Genomic DNA, 23,500 nt, shown 5'->3' on the forward strand with positions numbered 1-23,500 from the left:
CTTCCTGGGCATCTAATATCCTCAAAGACCTTAAGGAACTGAATACCTCTGATGTTCAGATGGGAATGGAATCCTTTGTAGAAATGATACATAGAGAATAATTTACACAAGGTATTTTACTTTCCTGGTTTTGTGACTTTGACCTTGTTTTTCTAGGTATTCAGTCATAATTAAGAGTTTTTTCTTCCCAGACTGTCTATGGTTATTTGCCAAATGTTGAAGTTTGGTAAATTGTATGTAAATATTTCCAAAAGGAAAGACAGAAGTGTGACAGCATAAGAATGATTTTGCCACAAAGGTAAGAACTGTTTCTCCAACATCTATTTGCAAATTCTAGTAGAAATTATCACTTGAAAAACAAGGAATTCCTCAGAAAAACTTGGGGGAAATTACTCTGGTTAGTCATCTTAGTCTCAGACATAGGCTGCTATGGACATTTTATACCAGAGATGCAGATCTCATTGTACTGCCTTTTAAAAAATGGTTCCATATTGGCTGAGGTTTCTAATTCAAATTCCTGAATGGGCATTGTGCTTAAAAAGCCTTTTTCCAAGGAATTTGGAGGAGCTTGGGCTTCTCTGAGGAGTCTTTGTTCTGCTTTTGGCCATGCTGAGCTCTGACACTGATCCACTGATCCACTGTCCAGGAACTAGAGTATTTATTTCAAAGAATTCTCCTTAGTCTTTGGTAGCATTAGGTATGTGCTGCATAAAATTATTGCAAAATATTTGTAGCCCCACAAAACATCCAGGCATGTCCATTGTGTGCAAATAAATGCAAGGAAATGCAAATAATAACCACTTTAACTTTGGCTAAATCTTTAGAGTATAGATGCAATTATTTTACTAAGTGCTTATGAGAAGTAGTATTTTTATTGCTACGTGAAATAATCCGGGACAACAATATGTTATTTTAGTCAGTTTCTGGGTGAAAAATAGCAATACACCATAGAAGAATGATGACATCTACACATTATTCCTTCATTCATTTTTAAATTGTATTCACCAGAAGAAGTTATCTGTAAGTTCATCTCCTGATACAATTAGCAACATGAATTTAGAATAGTAAATGGTTCTGTGGGTTACAAATCAATTCAATATGGGTGTATCTAAGAAAACCCACTCTGTTATGCCTCATTTAATGCAATATGTTGTGTACTTTCTGTTCATCATGAACACAGAGTTCGCTTACCTGGCACATTTCATTTTCACATCACCTTGGCAGAGCGTGGCTGTGTTTCAACTAAAGCAGGACAACAGATGGTTGTGGAGGTGTGGGATTGCAATTTTCTCCATGGTAATAATTTGAATTTTTACTGCCCTAGTACTTTCTCAGTGCTAAATACAGTGACAAACACTTGTGATTTAGTCACTTAAAGGTAAGCCTATGTCGCTTTTCCTGTGCTGCATCTCACTTCTCACTGTGTCTCAGGATCTGCTGCTGCTGATCCAGGGGGCAGAGGTCTGCCTGCAGACATCCTTGCTGGCTGTGTGCAGGTGTCTCAGGTGCTCCACAGCTCCTAAAACCACCCTGGACCCCTATGTTCAGACAATTTAGATTCTGTCCTAGAAGAACACACACACACACATGCACACAGGAACTTGCTCTCAAACCTTGGAAGTTGAGTCCACACAGTTAATCTTGAAAAGTGCAGATCCAAATATTTTTTTAATATTTGCTCATGTCTGGAATTTATTAACTATTTTTATTAGAATTATTAGTTGCTAGAAATCACCTTTAGTGCATAAAAATTTAACATTTGTTTCTACTTTCTTGATGCCAGTGTCCCGCTCTTGTGCATGACAGCTTTGCAACAGCTCCTGGGGAAAGATAAAGGAAACCTTAAAGTCTCTTTTTGCTGTTACCTTAACAAGCTTTTCAGAAATTCCTTGCATCATAAAATCTACTTATACATGTCCTGACACCTTTTAGGGATTGTTTTTTTCAACATCTTGTCCTGAAACTAATTTTCCAGCTCAACTACCTTAAGCTAAATTATTTTGGAGATGCTGATAAAATACAGAGAAGGGATATCTTCAAACTCGCTGTTAGGAAATTAGGCATCCTTCATGTATTGTTTCTGTGGCACTGTTACAATTCCCTGGGATTCTTTGGGCCTTGGCCTTTCAGAGTATTGCTGCTTTAATAGGTGGCTTGAACTCAAAGCCTTTCCACCACCCAAGCATGGTGGGGCAAATACTCCTTTTAGCCTTTACAGTAGTAACCAGTTTTCAATTTTCACATCCTCCTGTGACATTTTTTACTCAGTTTGTCACTGGATTTTTTTACTCCAGTGGTGGCAATATTCCTAATATTTACAATTTAAAAAGTGTAGATAGGCCTACATTTCTTTGTGCTCTGATTTCTAATTCTTGCAGAATAATTTCTGTTACCTGGCTTTCTTTTCTACTGAGGAATGTAGAGATAGATTATGAGCTCTGTGAGAATGTGCTGTGATATATATATATATATGCAACGTTGTGCAATGACCTTTGGACAGAAGTCTTTGTAAATTCATTCTTTAATTTTAAAGCAGGTATTCATGCATCTTTTGTATGTGTTTGTAAGGCAAACCTATAGACAGCTTGTCAGTGCCAGATTTGCAGTGGGAAAGGACTCTTGTACTGTCTCTCTTGTAGAGACAGTGACTGATACAAGCATCAACTCCCACTGATGACACGTCCACATCTCCAGTGATGCTAATCCTTCGTGTTTGCTTTTCCATACCTCATGCTTTTGCTTATCTTGTCTGTTATGCTTGACAGGAATTTACATTAGCTATACATTCACTCCTCATTTATTCTCATCTTTTACAGGAATTGGGGTTTTTGTCAGGGAGAGCTTGGCTAACTGAGCTTTTTGGTTTTGAAATAAAAAGTATCTAATTAGGATGATCAGATGTATGTAATATAATACTTTTTTTGAAAAAATGGGGAAGGCTGACATGAAAAAATGTAAACTTTCTTGATGATAACTTGAAGTCATTAGGTAGGGGCTACCTAATCATTTTTTGTAGTGGTGTTAGAGTGAAAGCAAATTATCATAGCTGTGGAGGACAGATAGCAGTAACAGTGACTCTTGTTTACATGTTGAAATCTGGCATTCCACACATCGAGTTATATCTAACTCCCTTCAGCACCTGTCAAAAGCAATATTCTTCACTCTTCCATAAAGGCCTAAAATGACTTAATCAGCTGAAGTTTCTCTCAGTTTTAGCTGTCTGCTCCTGTTTGAGGCAAGGAGAGCCTGTCTGGCTGCACAATTGTATGTCTTTGTTAAATAGATCCCCAACCTTTCTGTTCACATCCCATCATCTTCCCATCGTCTTCCTGCTCCCTCCTGACTCTCGATAAATAAAACAAGCTCAGACCAGACAAAGCTGATAAGCTGCAGCCAGGCAGAGAGGCATGGAAGCTGTCTTTGGAGTCATGAACTGGGCTTCCCACTGATGTGACAGCACTGAAGGCACTCAGGCAGAGGAAGAGATCAAATACTGAGCTTTTGAGTCCTCTTGCTTCCCAAATGCACAAAAGTGCTGGTTTGTTACCTGGAGTAAAAGACAAGTCAACGATAAAGAGATAAAGTAAGTAATAAGGAGAGGGGGGATTGATGGACATTGCAGTATCTCATCTTACATGTATATTTAATGCTGCTGGAAAGTGTGGATGGGAACTAATGAATTGCAGGCATGTGTGTGAAAGGAAGTGCTTAAATTATGCAGGACATGTCATCCTGTTGCCAAATATTTAACACCATTCCTACACAAAAGAGACAGCTCAGGGGATCCTTATTTAAACATCAGTAATCAAATCCTTCTCTTATCATGGCAAACACTTTTTGCATAATTTGTGCCTGCCACATCTAGAACTCACACACAAACCAATTCACAAAGGGGTAGCCTGGTGCTGGTTGACAAAGCTTAGTGCTTCAGTCACAATTTGTGCTGTTCCATAACTGTGTAAGTGAGTAAAAATAAACCTGTCTGGATCCCCATTTGCTGATTATAATTGTTCTCTGTGTCTGCATATTTTACAGTGACTTACGATCATTTCCTGTCCTGGGATTGAGAAGGAATGTCTTTACCTCAAACAATTGCCCATTCTGACTCAAAAAGAAAAATGTTGGAAATGCAAATATTTTCCACAAGTGAAAGTCACCCCGCGCTCTCCATATCTCTTCTGAAAGTAATGCTTTCAGCAGAAACTGGCTGATCTGCCTAATGGGTACAAATTGTTCCTGCCTGAAATGAATTTTATTTAAAATTCAGTATCTTTCAAAATTTATGGTTACCAGCCTGTGGGGGGTTCTTTGCTTCTGTAAAATGCACAAAGAGAACTAACCCAGTGTAACATCTCCTCATAAGAGTTATTACATTATTTTATCATGGATTCATGGAATAGTTTGGGTTGAAAGGGACCTTAAAGATCATGTAGTTCCAACACCCTGCCATGGGCAGAGATAACTTCCTCTATCCCAGGTTGCTCCAAGCTCAGTCCAACCTGGCCTTGGATGGGGCAGCCACAGCTTCTCTGGGCAACCTGTACCTCAGCACAGAGTAAAATATTTCCTCCTCATGTCCCATCTAACCCTGCCCTCTGTCAGTTTAAATCTTCTCTTCTTGTCCCATCATTCCATACCCTTGCCTAAAGTCCCTTTCCAGCTCTCTTGGAGCTCCTTGATATGCTGGAAGGTGATAAAAGCTCTCCTCAGAGCCTTCTCTTCTCCAGCCTGAGCAGCCCCAACTCTCCCAACCTGTCTCCATGGCTGAGGTGCTCCAGCCCTCTGAGCATCTCCCTGATGGGTCTCACTCTGATGGGTCCTTCTCATGCTGGGGATCCTAGAACTGAACTCCAGCTGGGGCCTATCAGGAGCAAAAACAGAGAGGGAGAATCACTTTCCTCAACCTGCTGGTCACGTTTCTTATGGTGCATCCCAGGCCAGGGTTGGCTCTCTGGGCTGTGAACACACATTGCTGGGTCGTGTTGAGCATCTTGTCAAACAGCATCACCAAATTCTCCTCCTCGGGGCTGCTCTCAGTCATTCTCCAGCCAGCCTGTACTTGTGTTTATTAGTTCTTAGTTCTCTCTTATCTTGGTCCCATTTTGATTTTCCTAAGAGGTTGTACTGTGCTGACCCCTCTGTGTTTTGCCCAACTGAGTGCATTTGGGTGCTGATAACTTAATAAGCATGGGAAAAGAAAAAAATAAAAAAAAGGAAGAACAGCACTGAAAACCTCAGGCAGCCAGTAGCTTTGATGGTAGCAGACGAAGTTTCAGTGAGAATTACAAATGAGGAGACAGAGAAGAATTTGTAATAAAGAAGCACGATGCCATGCAAGTAACTGAACTTCCACCAACATATTTCAAACTTATTTCCTCGGTGCTTGAAATTCCATAATGTTAATGCTGACCTTTAGTATGCAGGAACATTAAGGAAAGGAAGATGTGTATTGCTATACTGCGAAAGCACAAAATTTAAAAAAGATTTTGAGAGCATGATTAGGAACTAATTAGTATCCTCCATAAAGTCTACAGTGTGTTTGATATATGAGCTATAAGATTGGATTCCAAATTTAAACCACTACAAAATTTTAATGTGCTGTTATACCATTTTGTTAAAGCCTAGAATAGAAATAACTGAGATTACAATGTGGATTTCTAGATAAAGAGTCTTGGAGTAGTTTCATGTGTCTTGAAGATTTTTAAACTTATAAGTTCTGGAGAGGAAATATGTAGCATAGGCATAAAAAACAACCCAAAGTCCAAAAACATTACTGGAGGCAAATCTGCCTCAGAAGAAGTAAAATCCAAATTCTCACATCTGACTGCTTTAGTAGAGAATTTCTGGTTACTCCAAAAGCTCAGCCTCTCAGTGGACTTCCTGTTGGTTGCTGATACAGAGCAGTTCAGAGAACACATTGCTGCATATCTTACTGAGCATTATACAGTGTTTAGAGAACATATGTATCAAGATAAATACATAAATATAGAGCAGTCTTCTCCCAGGATGCAACCTTCTGGCTTCTGAGTGTTCTGCTTCAAGGACTGCCTGAACCAATGGCAGCAACAGCAACTTGATGAATCTTCCATTCACATTGAATGAATCTGAATGATATAATTCAGGTTTTCTCTTCCATTAATCTGAATGATATTTTTGTTATTTTCAAGCTTTTCACATTCTAGCTATTTGTATATCCTTGCCATTTTAAAATTTAAAAGTTATTCCAATTTTGTTTTCCATTTTGAACTTCGGGCCTCTTGTCACATTACTTTCCTACCTCAGTATTTTTGCCCTTAGATACCTCACTTGTTTTCTTTTCTGGAAGGCATATACATATATATATATATATATATATATATACACATATATATATTTATATATATATATAAATTAAATGCTCTTTTCCAGCTTTGAAGCAATTCACTTCGGGTCAGTGAGTAGACCTCTCCCTTTCTGTCACTTTTTCCATCTTCTCCTTTCCACATTGTGCCTGACATATTACCCCTTCTTGTCTGCTTTCTGCACTTCATTCTTCATAGCTGTTTTTCCTTCCTCTCATAATTTTCCACTCTTTGCTTTGGTCTTTTATTTTCTTCCTTTTCATTCTGTTCATTTTGACAACTGTACTCTTGCCTTACCATAATTTCTCACTCAGTTCATTTCATGTTTGATAAAGAAAAATCAAGCTTGTTAAGTCTCATTTGCCAATTCATTGCCTCTAATTTGCTTCAGAAGCAGCGACTGCTGCAGTTTCCTCCAAAACCTTCCTTTTTTCCACCTCCTTTGCCATTCTTCCAGCCCTGCATGCTGGTGTTTGCACAAAACCCTAGTGAATGAGGATGTTTGGCACCTTGACACCTTGACTCTTGGTGCCTTGGTGATGAAGCACCAAATAATTAATTTACTGAAGTTCCAGCTGTGTACAAATCTGAAAAACTGTGGTTTGAAGAGTAGCCTTTCCTGCCATTACACATTTCAGTTCTACTTGGTATTTCTCCAAACTCTAGCTGTAAGGCACCATCTATGGCAGAACTGCATGGAAAGCAAGCCAGGTAGATGAGAAAAGTTGTCTGAGATCCAGCAGAAGGGCTTTGAAACCAAGAAATGTGCTTTTCCAAGTACTTTTTCTTGTCCTGCATTCAGTTAAAAATTTGATCCAGTCAAACGGGACCAATTTGGATCTGTAGCTTGCAATGACCACACAGCACCAGTGGCAAAAACAGAGATCAATCTCCCATTGGTGTGCACATTATTTCTTAATCTAACCTGAAGTACCAGCAATCTCTGGAATATATCATTCTTTCTTCAGGGACAGAAAGTATTACAGGATGAAGCCTGAGCTCCAACTGTGCAATAAAATAGCTTTGACTTACTGGTAATGAAAGCAGAATTAAGTCCATTCTATCTAGTGGGTGTGAAATTAAGTCATTTGGTGTGACACTATTGCATTTTCTAGAGAGCATAACAAAAGACCTTGTTGAGAGGGACTGTGAAGATAGAAATGATCAATAGATGGTTTCTTGAAACCAAATAAACTAGATTTCTATGTGAACAATTCTATGTGAACCACATCACAATACCAACTGAAGTATAGCTTCTATTGGTCCTTGGCTTGAAACTAAACTGTTAATTAATGTAATGTGATGTTGACAGAGGTTTGAAGAGTAGAGGTGATTGGAACATTCTCATTTTAATCACCACACATTTTCCTTCTTACCTTTAATAGTGAACCTTAAATATTTCCTACCGCCTCTCCTTTCACTTTTTTTTGTTTAAATATTTCTATGTGGAATTAGATAAAATAATTTCAGCAACTCTACATTGGCAACTTCATTTACATGGCAAGTGAATCAGGGTGAGATTGAACTCACCTGAAACTAACAAAAAGATTATAACAAATCTCTGCTTTCAGAGCAAGATTAAAACATACTGAGACATGAATTTAAGAATGTTTACAGTCCATTTTTCTCCTAAAATATAGCATTTTTTTTATACTCTGCTTCAGTGGCAAACACCATGTTAAGAACAAGCAGCATATTGTCTTCATACCAGTTTTTCTTGTAAACTCAGGAATAAGAGATGTCAAATAGGAGAAAAATCTTTGAGACAGCCTTGACCAGAGTGTAAATTAACCCATAAATAAATACAAAGCTCTGGGAATGAGCTGCTGATATTGTCTGGGTTGCCTAACTACAAGCTGATATTCATATCGGAAGGAGAGCAGATAAAGTATTTATATTTGCAGAACTCTTGCCAAACAGTGTTTTACTTAAATGGTATAAGAACTTCTTCCTCTCTGTTATCAGCTCTCCATGTGATAAAATTATGCAGCTGACTTTCAGAATGATTATCTATGTTATTTTCATTTATCTCCTGAATTCCTTCTGAGTTCTACGTTTCTGAGTTACAGTGAGGTAATTTTCAAGCTTTCCCTCTCCTTTGCAGAATACAGAAATAGTTTTTTCTCTAATGGAAGTTGAGATTGTCTATTGTGAATCTACTCAGCAGATAAGCCCTTAAAAGAAATGGTTATATTAATGAGCTGATGATGAAAATTTCAGCTGTTTGCAGCTTTTCTTACCCCACAAAATCAACTCCTTTTTAGAGTCAGTTGAGGATCAGTTTACATGTGAATTTACATGCAAAGTAAAATTGGGATTTTCTCCTCACGTACCCTGTGGAGGAATTAAGCACTTGTGGGGAAAAGAAAACACCCCAAAACAAATATACGTACCTAGAAAGACTTCTTTCCTGTATTCTCTTTCTTCTCAGTGTCTGATTTATCCGTCAGACATTGGCATAATCAATTAAAATGTAATTTTAAAAGTCCACACAATGGATTCACAAAATAGGAGGGAACAGGGAAATCCCTCATTTTTCTCAAAATTCCATATTTCCTTCATGTGTGAGAAGTGCTCTGCTGTCCTCCCAAATGCTGTAGTGTTTTAAATCAAGACATTGGTACTTGCTGTAGTAGAGCAGTCTTCTGTGTAAGTGTAGGGAAATCATTTGCACTTGAAGAGAAGCTTAAGCCATTAGAGCACGTGAGATTGGTCATCTCTGTGCCCCAACAAACCTGTTTGAAGAAAAAAATATAAAATTTGCATGTGGGTTGGTATCCGTGGGATATTTTTTGTTGTGTTCTGACAGTCAGTCATGACTCAAATAATTTTCTGCACAGGTATTTCTACCATTTGGTCCAATAAGTATCTATTCCTCAACCTGTCATATTTAGTTTTGAAATTATATATTATTGCTGACATGCCTGGGAGTATGAGCAGCAGAAGTATTATATTCTATTTAATTATGTGCATACATACATATTGCACATTTCACCCCAAACCTGGGCATGTATCAGCCATCAGGAAAGGCAAGAATATCTGTTTATCAAAGACAGCACTGAGGCAAAAGTGCCTGTTAAATTCAATGAGTCACTGACTTTAAAGAGTCTGCTGTGGCTTTCTTTAGACTAGGGTATTTTTTAATCATGGATGTATTACTTTATTATGCAGGTGGTCTGACTTACTTGGGCTTTCTGAACAGTGCTTAATGCAGAGGGAGTTTTGAGACCTGTGACCATAACTTGCACTCTGCAATCACTTTTTCCCTGGAAAGATGACAGAAATCTGATTTTTTTTTGCTGAATTTCTTTTGAGCACATATTGCTCATTTAGCTAAAAATCAAATTATTTTGTATTTAGAAAACAACCCCAAAACCTCCAACTACTAAGGTACTTCTACATAGAAGGGACATGGGTGTTTGAAGGTAGTTCCATGTTTCCAAGATGCTCTGCCAAGGACACGGAGTGAAGGACTCCTGGATGTTTTGGAGCATGTTGCTAAGGAAACCTGTGCTTCTGATGAAATGTGCTGGAAACATCTGCTTTAGAGAGTGTCTCTCCTCTGTCAGCAGTGCCAAAAGGGAAGAAAAGCCCTAAATAGCTGTTTTAAAATCTTTGCATATGTGTGTGTCCTGGACCCCTGGTGCCCTCATGCTTGTGAGGGTTTGTGCTTTTTTTGTTGGCCAAGCCCACAGCTCACATCCTCACTGGATTTGTGCAAAATCTGTTTACAAAGAGTAAAAAGACATGTTGTTAACAAAGAGTAAAATTTACAAATAGTAAAAAGACATGTTGAATTTTGAGATAAAAATGTTTGTAGGATTTAAATTGGCCCTTCCAGTTAACTCCAGATTAAATAACAGAATGACAGAATGATCTGGATTGAAAGGGATTTTTGGATTTCTAAAGATCATTTCATTCCAACCCCTGTGCTGTGGCCAGGAGTGTCTTCCACTAGACCACACTTCCAGGGATGAGGCATCCACAACTTCTCTGGGCAACCTGTTCCAGTGCCATACCACCCTCAATGTTTGCCTCAGACTCAAGCATTTGCCTCAGACTTAATTTGTTGAGAATATTTCCCTCTGCTCTTGTTTTCTCACTCTGAGAGTGCTGCTCACAGTGTGTATGTGTGTGTAATGTGAACAACACTGTTGAAGCTCAATGAATTCCAACACAGTTTTCTATGTGAGGATTAGAAGTCTAAAGAATCTACTAAAAGTTCTGTAAGGTCTCTGAAGACCATGAATGCATGTGCAAAATGAATGTTCTAAGGCAAAATGTCTTCAATCACACACGACCTCCTAACACTTATCATCATATTATGGCTGAAATCTTGAGGTTGAAATTCTTCCTCTAGAGTTACAGAGGTAAAGTGCAAAAATAAGTCAGGGCTAAGATGTGTGTGTGTAGCAGTAGAATTCTTTCTCTAAAGCAAAAACTGGTTTTTGAGGCAGCATAGCTTCAAATCAGCAAAAACCTTCTATTATAGTACACCTGTGAACAGGACGCTGAATGTTTGACATGTTTATTAAAAAACCCGAACATGGCACATTATCCATCTGCTGTGATTACTGCACAGGTAGGCAGCTGGGACTGTGAATGCAAAAATCTGTGGGTTCCTGTGCAGCCCATCACTGCTGCTGCCAAAAGCCCTCAATAATATATCTTCATGGTGAGGCTTCTACTGTACTTCAAGGTGTAGTTGGCATTTCCCTCCTTCCTAATTAAAAGGAGTCATTTGACATCTTGGCTGAACCCATTTGGTGAAGTGACTTGTGTCTATCAGATCTGATGTGTGTTTTGAAATATAAATTATTCTGAAAATTCATAGCTTGTGAGGTAGTTGTGCAGGGAAGCTGAACCTGACTTTCAGGAGTAGAATTTAGCTGATGCTTGAATGGTTCAAGTCCACCAAGTATTTTTCTTTGGTGGACTTCAAGACTGAGTTCTCATAATTTCTAGAAATATTAAATTTCAGAGTAAAAGTGCTCACTAAAAGTAATGGTTGCCTTGGCCTGCCCAGTGTTGATTCCACAAAATGTGGATAAGAGCTTTTCCTGCTTTATTCTGTTGTGCCAGATGTTTTTGGTTGGTTCACTGACTTCAGAATTTTCAGTAAAGCTCAATCCAGAATTTGAAGTGTTCCATCTCAAAGGTTTTTTCTATAGTATAAGATTTGTTTGTGTTAAGTACTGTGTTGTTATTCTCTTACTGAACACCAAAATTGTTTGTTGAAGTAGCAAACTAACATTACAATTGTCTTAACACCCATTGCATCCAACTGGTGTTATTCAATACCAAAAATTCAAGGGAAAAAAATTCCAAAAATTCTCAGGTTTTATGTAGCTATAGCTACAGAAGTAAAAGGTAAAACCTGCAAGAAGATTAATGAGATTACTTATTTAGTAGTCCAGAAAGCAAAAAGTATTCCTCAGACTATCATCCATCATTTCTGTTGCCTCAGGCAAAAAGAATGCTTCAAGCTTGCTTCTAGTTTTACTGAGTATATTCAGTTTCCTGTGTAGCTTAAGATCATTAGTTGTTTCATTAATTCAAAATGACTAAATGTGACTAAAAAGTAAAAATCATAAAAAATTAAAACTTTGTTTTCAGCTATGGGATTGCATCTCATAGCAGTTGAAGTGTCACTCAATATTTCTGGGCTTTTTTTGGCCTTGTTCATATGCAGCTATGAAGAAAGTTGATATTTTCTTCTAACTTATATCCACAACTTTTTTATTACCTTCAAATATTTTTACTTTTTCTTTTATCTTTCCTAGAAAAAAATGTTCTCCTATGATTTTCTTAATCAATATTTATTTTCATTCTTTCTTCTTTCCTGTAATTACATTCTGTAAAAAGTGTAAATATTGAAAGCAAAGTTAGGCTAAATCATAGTATCCCCATGCTGCTGGTTCACAGGAGTCTTAGCTTCATGTTTCTATTGGTTGCAAGGCAGGAAATTAGATGGATGTTCTTTGTCTCACCCAGTTTGCAGGTGAGATCCCAAGACACTCATGGCAGTGTTGAATAATTGCAGTCAGCAGGGGGAGAGTCGAGGGGAGAGCAGGGTGTGAATCCCACACACGAGTTTTCCATCTCAAACCCAACCCACAGCCTGTTAGAGCAGAGCAATGGAACCAAAGAGTGAAATGCTTACTCTGGAATGGTTTTATTTGTTGTCATTGGGTTTTTTCACTCTCGCACAAAAGTTCTGCACACCAAGAGAGTCATGGCTTAATGATTGTCTCCCTTAGCTGCCACAATACTAGATTTTATTAAAATACCACATCAAACTGTACAGTCCTCTATTAAAGAAGAATCTTCATTTTTCAGAGATCCTTATAACTTTGTCTGGCTTCCCTCTCAAAATATCAAATTAAGTTTGTAACATTGTTCTAATCCAATAACAGTTATGTGCTCAAATAGAAAATAAAGTGTTTTTACATCTTAACTAACATAAAGCATTTGTAGATTCTGCAAGTCAATTTGAACTGAAAATTGTATTGGTAGGACTCATGTTAGGAAATATGAAGGAATTAAACTACAGTCCTATCCACTGAGCTACCTAAATATTTACTCACTGTACTTCAAAGAAATTTTTTGTTAGATGGAATGCTTTTCACTGCAATCTCCCAAGGGTCTTAACATTAAAAGTAGAGTCTTCATCTCTTTGATGAATTACAGAAAGTGGTCCATTTTATCTGTGGAATTCTAATGCCTGTTTCTGTAAAAGTAGATGAAAATAGGGATCTGATGAAAATAAGCTGGATGATACTATTAAAGAGGGAAAAGCTGGGATGGGAAACTTCCTTTTAGGTATTCAATCAGACCATATTTAATTTGCTGGTTCTAACATGGTAGTTCAAAATTTATTTCTTTCTGCATAAGGTTTAAGAATTCTACCTACTGCTCTGGATAGCTCTTCATAACACTAGAAATACAATGAATTCCTAGTAGAATTAAAAGATCAGTTTGATAGATACTTATCTTCCTACCAGCCTTCCTTTCTGTTCCTTCAGCATGTGGAATGAGACATTTAATACTATTTAATATCAGTGGCTCCAAAGTGAGGACTTGGACTTTATTTAAAATTCATTCACACCTCATACACTTAACAAGCTGCCTAGAATAATTGGGAAATTACTTTTGTGGCATGTATAAAATGATTTGGTGGATTAGAACGTCACAAACGAGTCTGGCTTCAGCAAGCACCCTCTGATATTGGTGCATACACAAATAATTTACATCCCTTGAACTTATACTTCGAAAATTCTCCTGTTATGCTGTATAAATTAGTGTATGTCTTTATGTAGGCTTGTACAAAAAGAAAGACATGCATTTTTAAAGGCTGTTGCAGTTGTGATTTATCCTCTCACTGTCTTTTGGGGACATTCTCTGGAACTGGTAGACTCTTTCAAAATGGTCCCTGTAGTTAATTCTACACGACAATATAACTTGCTGTGTTGTCTCTTCTCATAGCCAATGCTCTTTAAATATTTTGAAAATGAGGTCTCATTTTTTGGACAGTGCAGATACTGTGCAGGTGTGATGAGAGATCACAGAATGGGTGGGTGGCACACAGGGTTGGCATCTGTCATGCTTGTGGTACACTTTACTCTGAGTTCACCCATTAGATGTAAGCTTTTTAAAAATCCACCATGCCCACAGGAAAGGAATACCATAATATCACAAAAAGTTAATGCCTTAGGTGGAGGAGGATTCTTTTATAACTAAAATAATGTGGACACTGAATATGTGAAATGTTATTAATAGTCTCAGGTACAATTTAACTTCTCCTTTAGCAATGAGTCTTCTTCAGCTTTTCACCAGTTCTATAACCATAATTCTGAGGCTATAATGTGCAACTGGGATTATTCAAAATGATATCACAGTGTGAGACTAAAGTCTGACCTGAAGTTAACTGATATTACACAGTTTATCTTCACACTGGTCTAGATGATCTTGTCTGGTTCTGATATTCTCTTCAGGAGTAAGCTTGCCATAGAATCATAGAATCATAGCTTTGAATTGGAAGGGATTTTATATAAAATCTCATTCCAATGCCCATGCCCCCACCCAGCCTGTTCTTGACCACCAGGGATTATCTGTTGCATTTCCTATTCCTTGTCCTTCTAACGTCAGTGTTGTGACTTTCTCTTTTTTTTTTCCCTCTTTTATTTTCAAAGTTAATGGATAGGCAACTAGTGATTAATGAGAATAATTTAAACCAGCCTTCAACTATTTCCAGTAAGCATCTCTCCTTTTCTGTTTAGATAAACACTCTGAATAAAAACCCAAGTACGGGAAGCATTAAAGTGGGCTTCCTAGATCACATTTACCAAATATGTGAGAAAAGCATATGAAAAAGCTTTCAAGTGTTGCTGTGCTGACAGCTGCTTGCAGGGGAGGTCAGAGCCTTTCAGCGATCTGCCACTCTCCAGTAACTGTTCAAAGAGCTGCCAAGGCTGCCCTGTGAACATCCATTTAGCAGGAAGTGTTTGTCCTCCCCTTGCTCCACTGAACTCAGTAAAAAAAAAACCGTCTTTTAATGGAATAGGAGCAGGCTGTGACCTCAATACCCAAATCAAAAATTGATCTTTTGGTGCACTTTTTTTGCTGTCTGTTGCTTTAGATTATATATATATATACACCTTTATAAAATCTCTCTCTTAATGTACAATTCAGACCTGACTGAAGAGCTGAATAAGAATTGGAACTCGGTATGCTTTAAGATTCTTCTGCTGTGGAATACTTGTTACTTGTGTGTGCAGGCTTGCACAGTGTGTTTCTGTGAGAAAAGCTGAGTGCATTATTCCTTTTATGTGCCTGACCCTGTGCTCTGAGCTGTGTCATGCAGTAAGGCAGAGGGTGACACAGCCCGTACAGTGTAGAAACATCAAGCAATCTCATTCTGCAATCCAGGCCAAGAAGCCCTGTGGTATTTACAGCAGATGTTAACCCCTGACCTCCCAGCCTCTCTCTTCATTCGATGGCTCTGCTCTCCGGAGCTCTCCACACCAGCTGAGGGAGCTGACTCCTCCAAGGGATGGCAAAAGGAGCAGTGCTCAGGCAGGCTGTGCTCTGTGTGCTGCAGATCCTCACCGTGCATGGCACTGAATTAAATTTCCTCACTGCATTCAGATGTGGAAAGGCATAAAGTGATACCAGGCATTTGAGCAATACAAAGGATTAGTTATCAGAAACCTTTTGGGGCTGTTTTTGACTCCTTCATCTTGGCTTTTGTGATTTGGCTTTTAAATCTTAATTGTGCAGGGGTGATAACTCCAGATAAGTCTAGGTGATAATCATAGTTTAAAAAAAAACTGCTCTGACATATCTTGCGTGACAGCCTAATCCAAAATATAGCAGTAACTCTCTGAAATCTTAATGGTAAATGTTGACTTTATCCAAGCTTACAATTACAAATCCTCATTTATACTTCACAGAAGATTGCTACAAAGGAAAAGCTAGTGACCTTCAACTTTTGTACTCTGAGAATGTATAAAAGGCTCCTTCTATTCCAGTGTGATTTCTGTATGTGACAAAAGCAACACCCAATGTCTCTTTTGCAGCATTTAGTAAATGATGACTGATAGCCCTTACATGCATTTCTCAGTATTGTTACATAAATTGCCTCAACTTTTTTTGGTGCTATCATTGATTTCTGACTACTTCCTTGTTAAACACTGCTGAGGGCAATCTGTCAAGGGCTCCCATGATAGTGATGGGACTTTACAGTGGCAAACTGACATAATTCTTTTATATTTCCACCAGCTAAATATCTGTTTAGTCATTTTTAGTGCAGAAGGCTCATTTCAGAGAACCATTTTTCAGCTGAGTGTGGAATTTCAACTATTTAAGGAGGACTAAACTCAAAGCACAAGTTCAGTAATTACCCATTCTTTGCACTATTGCCTGTCCTTAAGCCTCCCCTAGATAAGGGTAAATTTGAGCTATTTGGGCTCTTGGAGAGTGGGGGCAGTTAGCATTCAGTGTTTGAAAGACTCCTGGTTCCATTTAAGCCTGGAACCTAAAGTGTCTGAATATTACAATTTTAAGCATAGAAATGGATAAGTGCAGGTAGGCACTTCCTTAATCTCCATGTGTGAGGAATATATGGCTTTGGAATTTTATTCCACAAATATGCATTCACTTAAAAGAAATTAATTTGAGCCCTTTCCCTTAGATTAAATTCTAATGAGCAGGACTGAGGCATAAGAGATTTTTCTTTCCCCCACAAACCTCTCTGAACCCAGGAAAAAGAATCATTAAAATAGTTTATTATAGTCAGCTAATATCTTAATGTATTAACAGATTGTTTCATAAAGGGAAGAACATGACATTTCAGAATTCTCTGACAATTACATTTGTAGCAAAGAGTTTAATGTTTAATGAAGACAGACATTGACACTAATGTACCATATTCTTATGACAGTATTTATATTGAGGTTGTATTTTTTCCTTGACTTCTAACCCAAACAGTTTCTTCTTTATTCCAATGTGTTTTTATGAGAATTATCTTTTGTAAGAAAAGTACATGAGAGCATATAGCTCATTGATTTTATTTCAAAATTTTTAACAGCCTTCTAGTTCAGAACTTTTGTTTTGGACAATGTTAAAAAGAACAAAAAAAATCAAATATTATTTGTGATTATTTTTTTTTTAATAACTGAAGGAAACCAGGCAACAAATTCCCATTTAAAAGTGTTTATGACAAATAGAGAAGCAGTAATTATTTTTCACGACTTCTTGACCTATTTAATCAAGTCCTTACTGCTGGAAAAAAAAAAAAATCTCATTTTTGAATTCCACTTCTCTTTATTTATCTATTATATATTTATCAGGTGATTAATGTTAAATATGCAGCTTATTCCTCCTTAGAGAAAAGCAATATTGATTTTATTCACAGGATAATTTAATTTCCATCAGTATTTTTACTTCAATAGGCTAACTTTTCCTGAGAAATAGAAAGAAATACTACTTAAAGGAAATGAAGTTTTGCTAATGATGAATCGGGGAGTAGCACACATTAATTCATGGCAAAATTAACTGAAGTATCATAATTACTATGGATCAGACTTTAAATTCATGCCAGAATTTAGAAGAAGCTATGGTAATTAATATATTAAAACTAAATGTCTTTTAAAAATTGTGATTTTTTTTATGGCTGAGTGGGAAAATGCTTCAGTTCATCTTAAAATGTAAGAAATATATTGGAGAGAAATAATGGCTTAAGCTCCAGCTTGTTATAAAGAAACTTGAAAATTTTAAATTTCTAACCTTTTACAGTAACTATTTTATTTAGAAGATGACTTTTTACATAGATTCTTGTAGATATTTAATTCACAGGCTGTTACAAGGACAGGAGGGCACAACACAGATGGGATAATGGACAATGTTAAATGTTGGCATTGATGCAGTTTTCCCTCACATGAGACATTGCACCATGGTCAGTGCAGCCTAATAAATTTTGACCATCTGGTGGTATTAGAATGGAGTTCCCTGCCATAGAAGAGGAGGCACATGGTGTGGAGATTTCATTTGCCTGACCACAGCTCTGGAATTAAAATCCTTCCTAAGTAATTAATTTTTACAGGTGTAATCCACATAGTTTTGCTATGTTACATGTAGATTTGGGGGTATTTTCCTTCCCTTTTGTAGCACAAAAAGGATTCCTTTTACCCCAGTGGGTCTTATTCTGGAAGGAATATTCCGTCCTGATCCAATCTCTCTTTATGTTTTAAATGCTCAGGTTGGAATTTCTATAATTTTTTAATAAGAATCATAGAATCTTGATAGAAAATTATAAACAATACTGAACTTAATACTGAGCATTATAAACAGGTAACTCATCATGCTGTCTCAATCTGTGGAGCTGTAGAGTTTTGAAAAAGGCAAGACTCAAGGGAAATCTCACTTAGAAAAGTTACATAATTTTTAAAAAAGGAAAAAACCTATTAAAAAACAAAAACCTTCCAAAAATCTGATTTTTATTTTTATATCCCAAAGATCGGGTGCCTGTAGATTAAAATGTGATTTCTTCATATGTCATTTGCCAGGAAGTTTGACACAAATGCCCAGATTCGCATCTCTTTATGTCTTACATAAGCACTTACCAGCAATTGCTCTCAGTAAAATCTATTAGGTATGTCTTTTAATACTCGACAGTTAAATTCTCAGTTGATTCAGGGATTAGAAGTGTTTGTTCAACTAATAATTGAGGTTAAAATCTGTCATTTAAAGAAAAAAAATTCCTCCCCTCCCCAGTTTATTCCAGTCCTTAAATATAATTCACTCCTAGGTGTGATACTTCTGAAGTTTTACTTGAAAGCATGATTACAAAGAGTGTTTAGACTAGCAAGACTGGGCTTTGGAAACTGCTGCAAAGGTTTAATGACTGAAACAATTTAACCCAAATTTAGCTCCTGGCTGTGATTCAGATCATAGCTGCAGGACAGTGTTTGGAGAGGCAAAGGAGACTCATGACCTGTGAACATCAATATTAAAGGCTGTTTGTCAAATCAGGCAGTGTCTCGAGGAAGAGGGGTTTGCCTCTATTCAGGAGCTGTTATATAAGGAAAAGCCATTGCTGGGCTTTTGTTTATCTCTTGCCAAAAATCCCCAACTTTTTTTTTACCAAAAAATTATGAAGAAGAGAGTTGGAGAAGAGTGACCTTCCAAAGCAGAGACAGTTTCTAGGAGATCTAGAGGTTAAGGTCTTCCTCCTCCTCACAGTGGTTTCTACCAAACACTTTTCCACCACCCTGTTGGTATCAGGGAATATCAGTACACAGCTTTCAAAAGTTTAACTGGCCTATTTATATATCTAATTCACCTTTCAACTTCACTCTGCAAATATATAGATAAATAGAAAAGAAATAACAGCTTGCCCCAACACCCATGCCTACGATCTCTACCACGTTAGCCCTGTCTGAGGTCAGGTGGGGTAAGCTGGGAGTCCTCTTCCCTTCCCTCCTCTTCCCACCTTTTTAAAGGTGGCTTCACATCCTACACTCCACAGGTATTTCCAGAATGACCCTGAACCTGGTGGGTGAAAATTTGTCATTCCACAACAACAGTAGTATGAAAGAGAGGATCTGAGAGAAGCCAGATTTGAAACTGCAATTTCCGGTCTTTCCTCTCTCAGTTTTTTTAATTTGGTGCCCTTTCCCTTATATACCTCTAGAGGAAGAAAATACGGGTCTGGTTGCATCCAATATTATCTCAGTTGCTTAATTATGTCATTTATTGTATATTACACAGCTTACTGGAATTAAAATGACCACCAGTACCTTTCAAGTAGATTGGGTTCTCCAGGTGAGCTGCTGTACTGAATGAATTGTTTTATAATAGCCATGGAACTTAAACCGTGGAAGAAAAAGTAAGGCCTATTTTGAGCAGTGAAACGAGAGATAGCAGTGGCCTTTTGTGACTCATAATAAAAAGATTTATGACTTCAGGAATCAGCTGAAAGCTGTAGCTCAGTCCCAGAGGGGTAAGTTTTCCCATTGCTTCATATCCTCACACCAAGCTATCTTTAATCTCTTGGTGTAGCTGACCAAAGACTAAACTGTGGAATCCTGTTGTTCCAGGATGAAATTAAGCTTAATGATACCTCGACCTGTGATCTCTCGGATGAAAGAAAATTAGGTTACTTCTTATTTTTTTGTTTTTTTTTTCCTTGAAAATTGACAAAAAATGCCCTCTTTAAGTTGTGTGAATTATTTCCTTTCTTCATACAGTCAATATTGAATGAAAGAAATAATTTGACCAACTGGTTTTCAACAGCTCATTGGAAGTAAATGAAAATGTGGATTGATCCTGACCTAAATAGAGAAAGAGCAGCATTCAATTTTTTACATAGCTTTTTTGATTTGTTTTTTTTTTTTTAATGCAGAATTGAATAAATATTAAAATGTACTTTTATACATTAAACATAGAATTTTACATGTAACTGTTTTATTCTCAACTTTTAAACTATATTTTACAGCTTTGTTTTTCTATTCACGGTCTGAAAGAGAATCAGAGAAAATATAATTTTCAAACTGGCAATGCAGGCCTACTTACAGCTTTTCATTGGGAGATTATAAAAGTCTATCAAAGCATGAGCTCTGCATTCTTTTACAAATATTTTATTTTTCTCCCTTCCTGTAAGCAAAATATGTAAAATAAAATTTTAAAAATGCTCATCAAAATGAAATGTATGTTAATGAGTCATAACTGTCAAACAAGCAGTTCTTTCCTTTTGATGATTGAAATAATTGACTTTGCTAAAATGAACATTCACACATAAGTGGTGATTGCTACAGGATGTTCATTTCAATTATGTCCCTAAAGCAGGACACCAAGAGATAAAGTGACCTGGGTTTAATAGGTTTTCATCCCTCCCTCTGCTCATCATAAGCACAAGATGTCAAAGAACTGGGGAACTGTCTAATGCATGTTTTTTAATTTAAAGTTTGTGTTTGGGAGTTTTGAGTAGCTCCTTTCTTGAAGTCCAGAGCTCCAGTGAGCTTAGACCAAAACTAAAACCTGTGCCAATGCTTGCTGCAGATCTATCGAATATGTGACTTTTATAGGGTTTGATTCCTTTCTCAGAGCCAGGTTTCACCTGTGATGATGTTTATTTGCTATTTATAGGAGGCAGGGAGAAGCATGGCTTTGTGCTAGCAGTCATTTCCTGAGGCCAGCACTTAGCCCAGGCATCCTCCAGAGCTCAGGGCTGTTTGGGTTGGGCTCTTGGAACCCAGCAGAATTAGCTGAGCTGAGCAGGTCAAAGGGTAGAAACTGAGCAAGGACGTTCTGCTCTTGGGCCACTGATGGCTGGATTTGTTCACCTATTAAAAAAAAGCTGCCCTTTGGAGAGCAGGGCAGGAAAATCACCCAGTGCAGTGTAAAAATCCTATAGCTCTGGGGAGTGAATGGCCCTTTTACAGCCAGGGGAGCTAAAATAAAACCTGCAGCAGGAAACTGCACCTTACAGCAGCAAGGAACAGGAGAGCTCAGGGCACTGTCCCACAGAAGCCTTAGTCCCGTCCAACTGGGACACAGATCTCCCCTCCAAATAAATTACTTTCCCTTTGGATCAGTGAGTCATATTCCAGAAACAGAGGGAATGACTAAATCTAATGTGAGGAAAGAGTAAGGAACACGTCACTGGAGTTAAGAGGGGAAAGGAGACAGAATTAAACCATCACTTTTGGCAGCAATGCACAGTTGGATGAAATTAGGCACAACATGAAACTGTGCCTCCAGAGAGCTTGGGTGAATTGAGATCTTTTAGAAAAAAAAATAATATGAAGCTTTTTGCTGTGAGGAGTAAGTAGTTGTGCAGTGTAGTTTGAGGCATTTCTACCGAAGGGAGAAAAATCATACAATCTCTTTAGTGAAGAATTACATCTATTGAAAAAAAAATTACCTGTATCAGCCTAGAAACTTTATTTTTCCAGTGGGATTTTTACCAACACCTGACCTGTTCAGCTATTTAGCTCTCATTTCCTATCACTTTTGGCTGACATACATCTGCAACAGCTGTTTCTGAATTTTATCAAACTGAGTTTACTAATGGTGAATGTTAATTCGTTGTGGCTGTAAGTAGACTGAAGCACCAGCTCATACAATATTTGATGTCCAGTTTACACTCCTTTTTTTCATCTTCCCAATTCATTACTTTTTGCTGCAATTCTTGCTGTCTGAAAGACTTTCACTGTTTCATTTTTGTGCCGTTTAGCTTTTTTGTTCATGGCACTGTAGGGTAGCGAGGTTTTTTATAACTCAGACCTTTTTCCTGCAGAGGGACAGCGCGATCCATCCGAGGCTCCCATCCATCTGGTGAGGCACAGACAGCCGCTGACATCGGGGCAGGTTTGTAAGTAGAGCACTGAGAGCAATTAGCATTTGAATTAAAGCTACCTGTGGCTAACAACAGGTGATTACCCTATTTAACAGCTGTTAAGTGGTGTTATTTGCCAGCTATAGACCACAGAGTGAGTGAATTGTATGCATACAAATGGGAGTTACTGTGAATACAAACGAAGGACGTTAATTAAATAATATTTTTTAAATTGCAATTGTGAAACATAGATGTGGACTCAAAACGGTAACGGGTAGCAAAAGAAAGGGGTTTGGAAGTGTTTTAGAATGCAGGACAGCAACTCCATAAAGGCTAAACCCCTATGTTTTGGCATTAAGTGTTTTGTTCTAGAAACAGAAAAGCAAAGTTTGCTATTACACTGATTCAGCTTCTGACAAAAAGAAAATAGTAAGAAATTAAAGCACATAATGTTAGTGTTCAGGAACACATAATCACGGGATATGATTATATGCAGGTGCTTTTATTGAGAGCTCTGGGAATCAGGGGTACAGACCCAAATCTGACTCTGACATGGCTTTCGAGCTGAACCTATTTTATATTCTATCGTTATATAACTTACACAGAAATTATTAAACTTATATTGTTCTATTGTATACATTGACATGAGTTTCTTGTGATCTTTCTTAGGCCCCTGACCACAGTTTCTCGTGATTATTCTTACGATTAAACAGTAATTATATTTAATTACTAAACAATCATCACATCTAACAATTATATAATTTATCATGTACTAGCTACACAGGTGCAGTTCTAGCAAGGTACAAGGTCTCCATCTACCTATTTTTTTCTTTTCAGGGCCTACTAAGCTTAATTTTCCTTTTAACCCTAAATCCCCATGATTTTACAACCCTTTTACTATCAATAAGATTATTTTCTCCATCTGTTTTATCTCTGAGTTTCCAAGAAGACTTAATGAAGGTGGGTGTTCTCTGGAAGCACAGTGCTGTGCTCTGTGCGTGCCCACTTGGCTCGGCCGCCCGCTCCTCCTGCGCTGGGGGTGGATGAATCCCTTTTTGGAACATTTCTGTAGCATATGGCTCTGCAGCATCCTCTTCAGTCCATGTGGGGTCTGCAGCGTGGCTCTGCTCCGTGTGTTGCTGCAGAATATCTCACCGGCTCTGGCTGCACCTTTTCTGTAGAGGGTCTCCTTTGCTCAAAAGTTTTTCCTGTGAACCCCTTTTCCAGGGGCATGGATTTTCAATGACCTGGTTTTACTTCCCAAGGCATGTGAAGGTAATGCATCTACCAAGAAAGGCTGATTAGATTTCTGCTTTGAGTA

The 23,500-nt window shown here is 37.7% G+C and overlaps 1 protein-coding gene across 2 annotated transcripts in view; it reads left to right on the plus strand.

Annotated features, from left to right (window-relative positions):
- LOC110480357 (uncharacterized) overlaps window positions 1-23,500 on the plus strand; it is an 89,455-nt gene that overhangs the window by 10,132 nt on the left and 55,823 nt on the right. The window contains exon 4 of one of the 2 annotated variants that reach the window (XR_014957250.1): window positions 192-22,211. Coding sequence is in view for 1 of the 2 variants with exons in the window: in XM_085587344.1 (XP_085443470.1) it covers window positions 22,141-22,211 (71 nt within the window). In the remaining variant the exon portion in view is untranslated. The remainder of the gene's footprint in view (window positions 1-191; window positions 22,212-23,500) is intronic. The other variant, XM_085587344.1, reaches the window with a different exon arrangement.

The sequence above is a fragment of the Lonchura striata genome, chromosome 9 (genome assembly GCF_050655825.1).
Source record: "Lonchura striata isolate lonStrDom1 chromosome 9, ASM5065582v1, whole genome shotgun sequence".
In the NCBI taxonomy this organism is placed as follows: domain Eukaryota; kingdom Metazoa; phylum Chordata; class Aves; order Passeriformes; family Estrildidae; genus Lonchura; species Lonchura striata.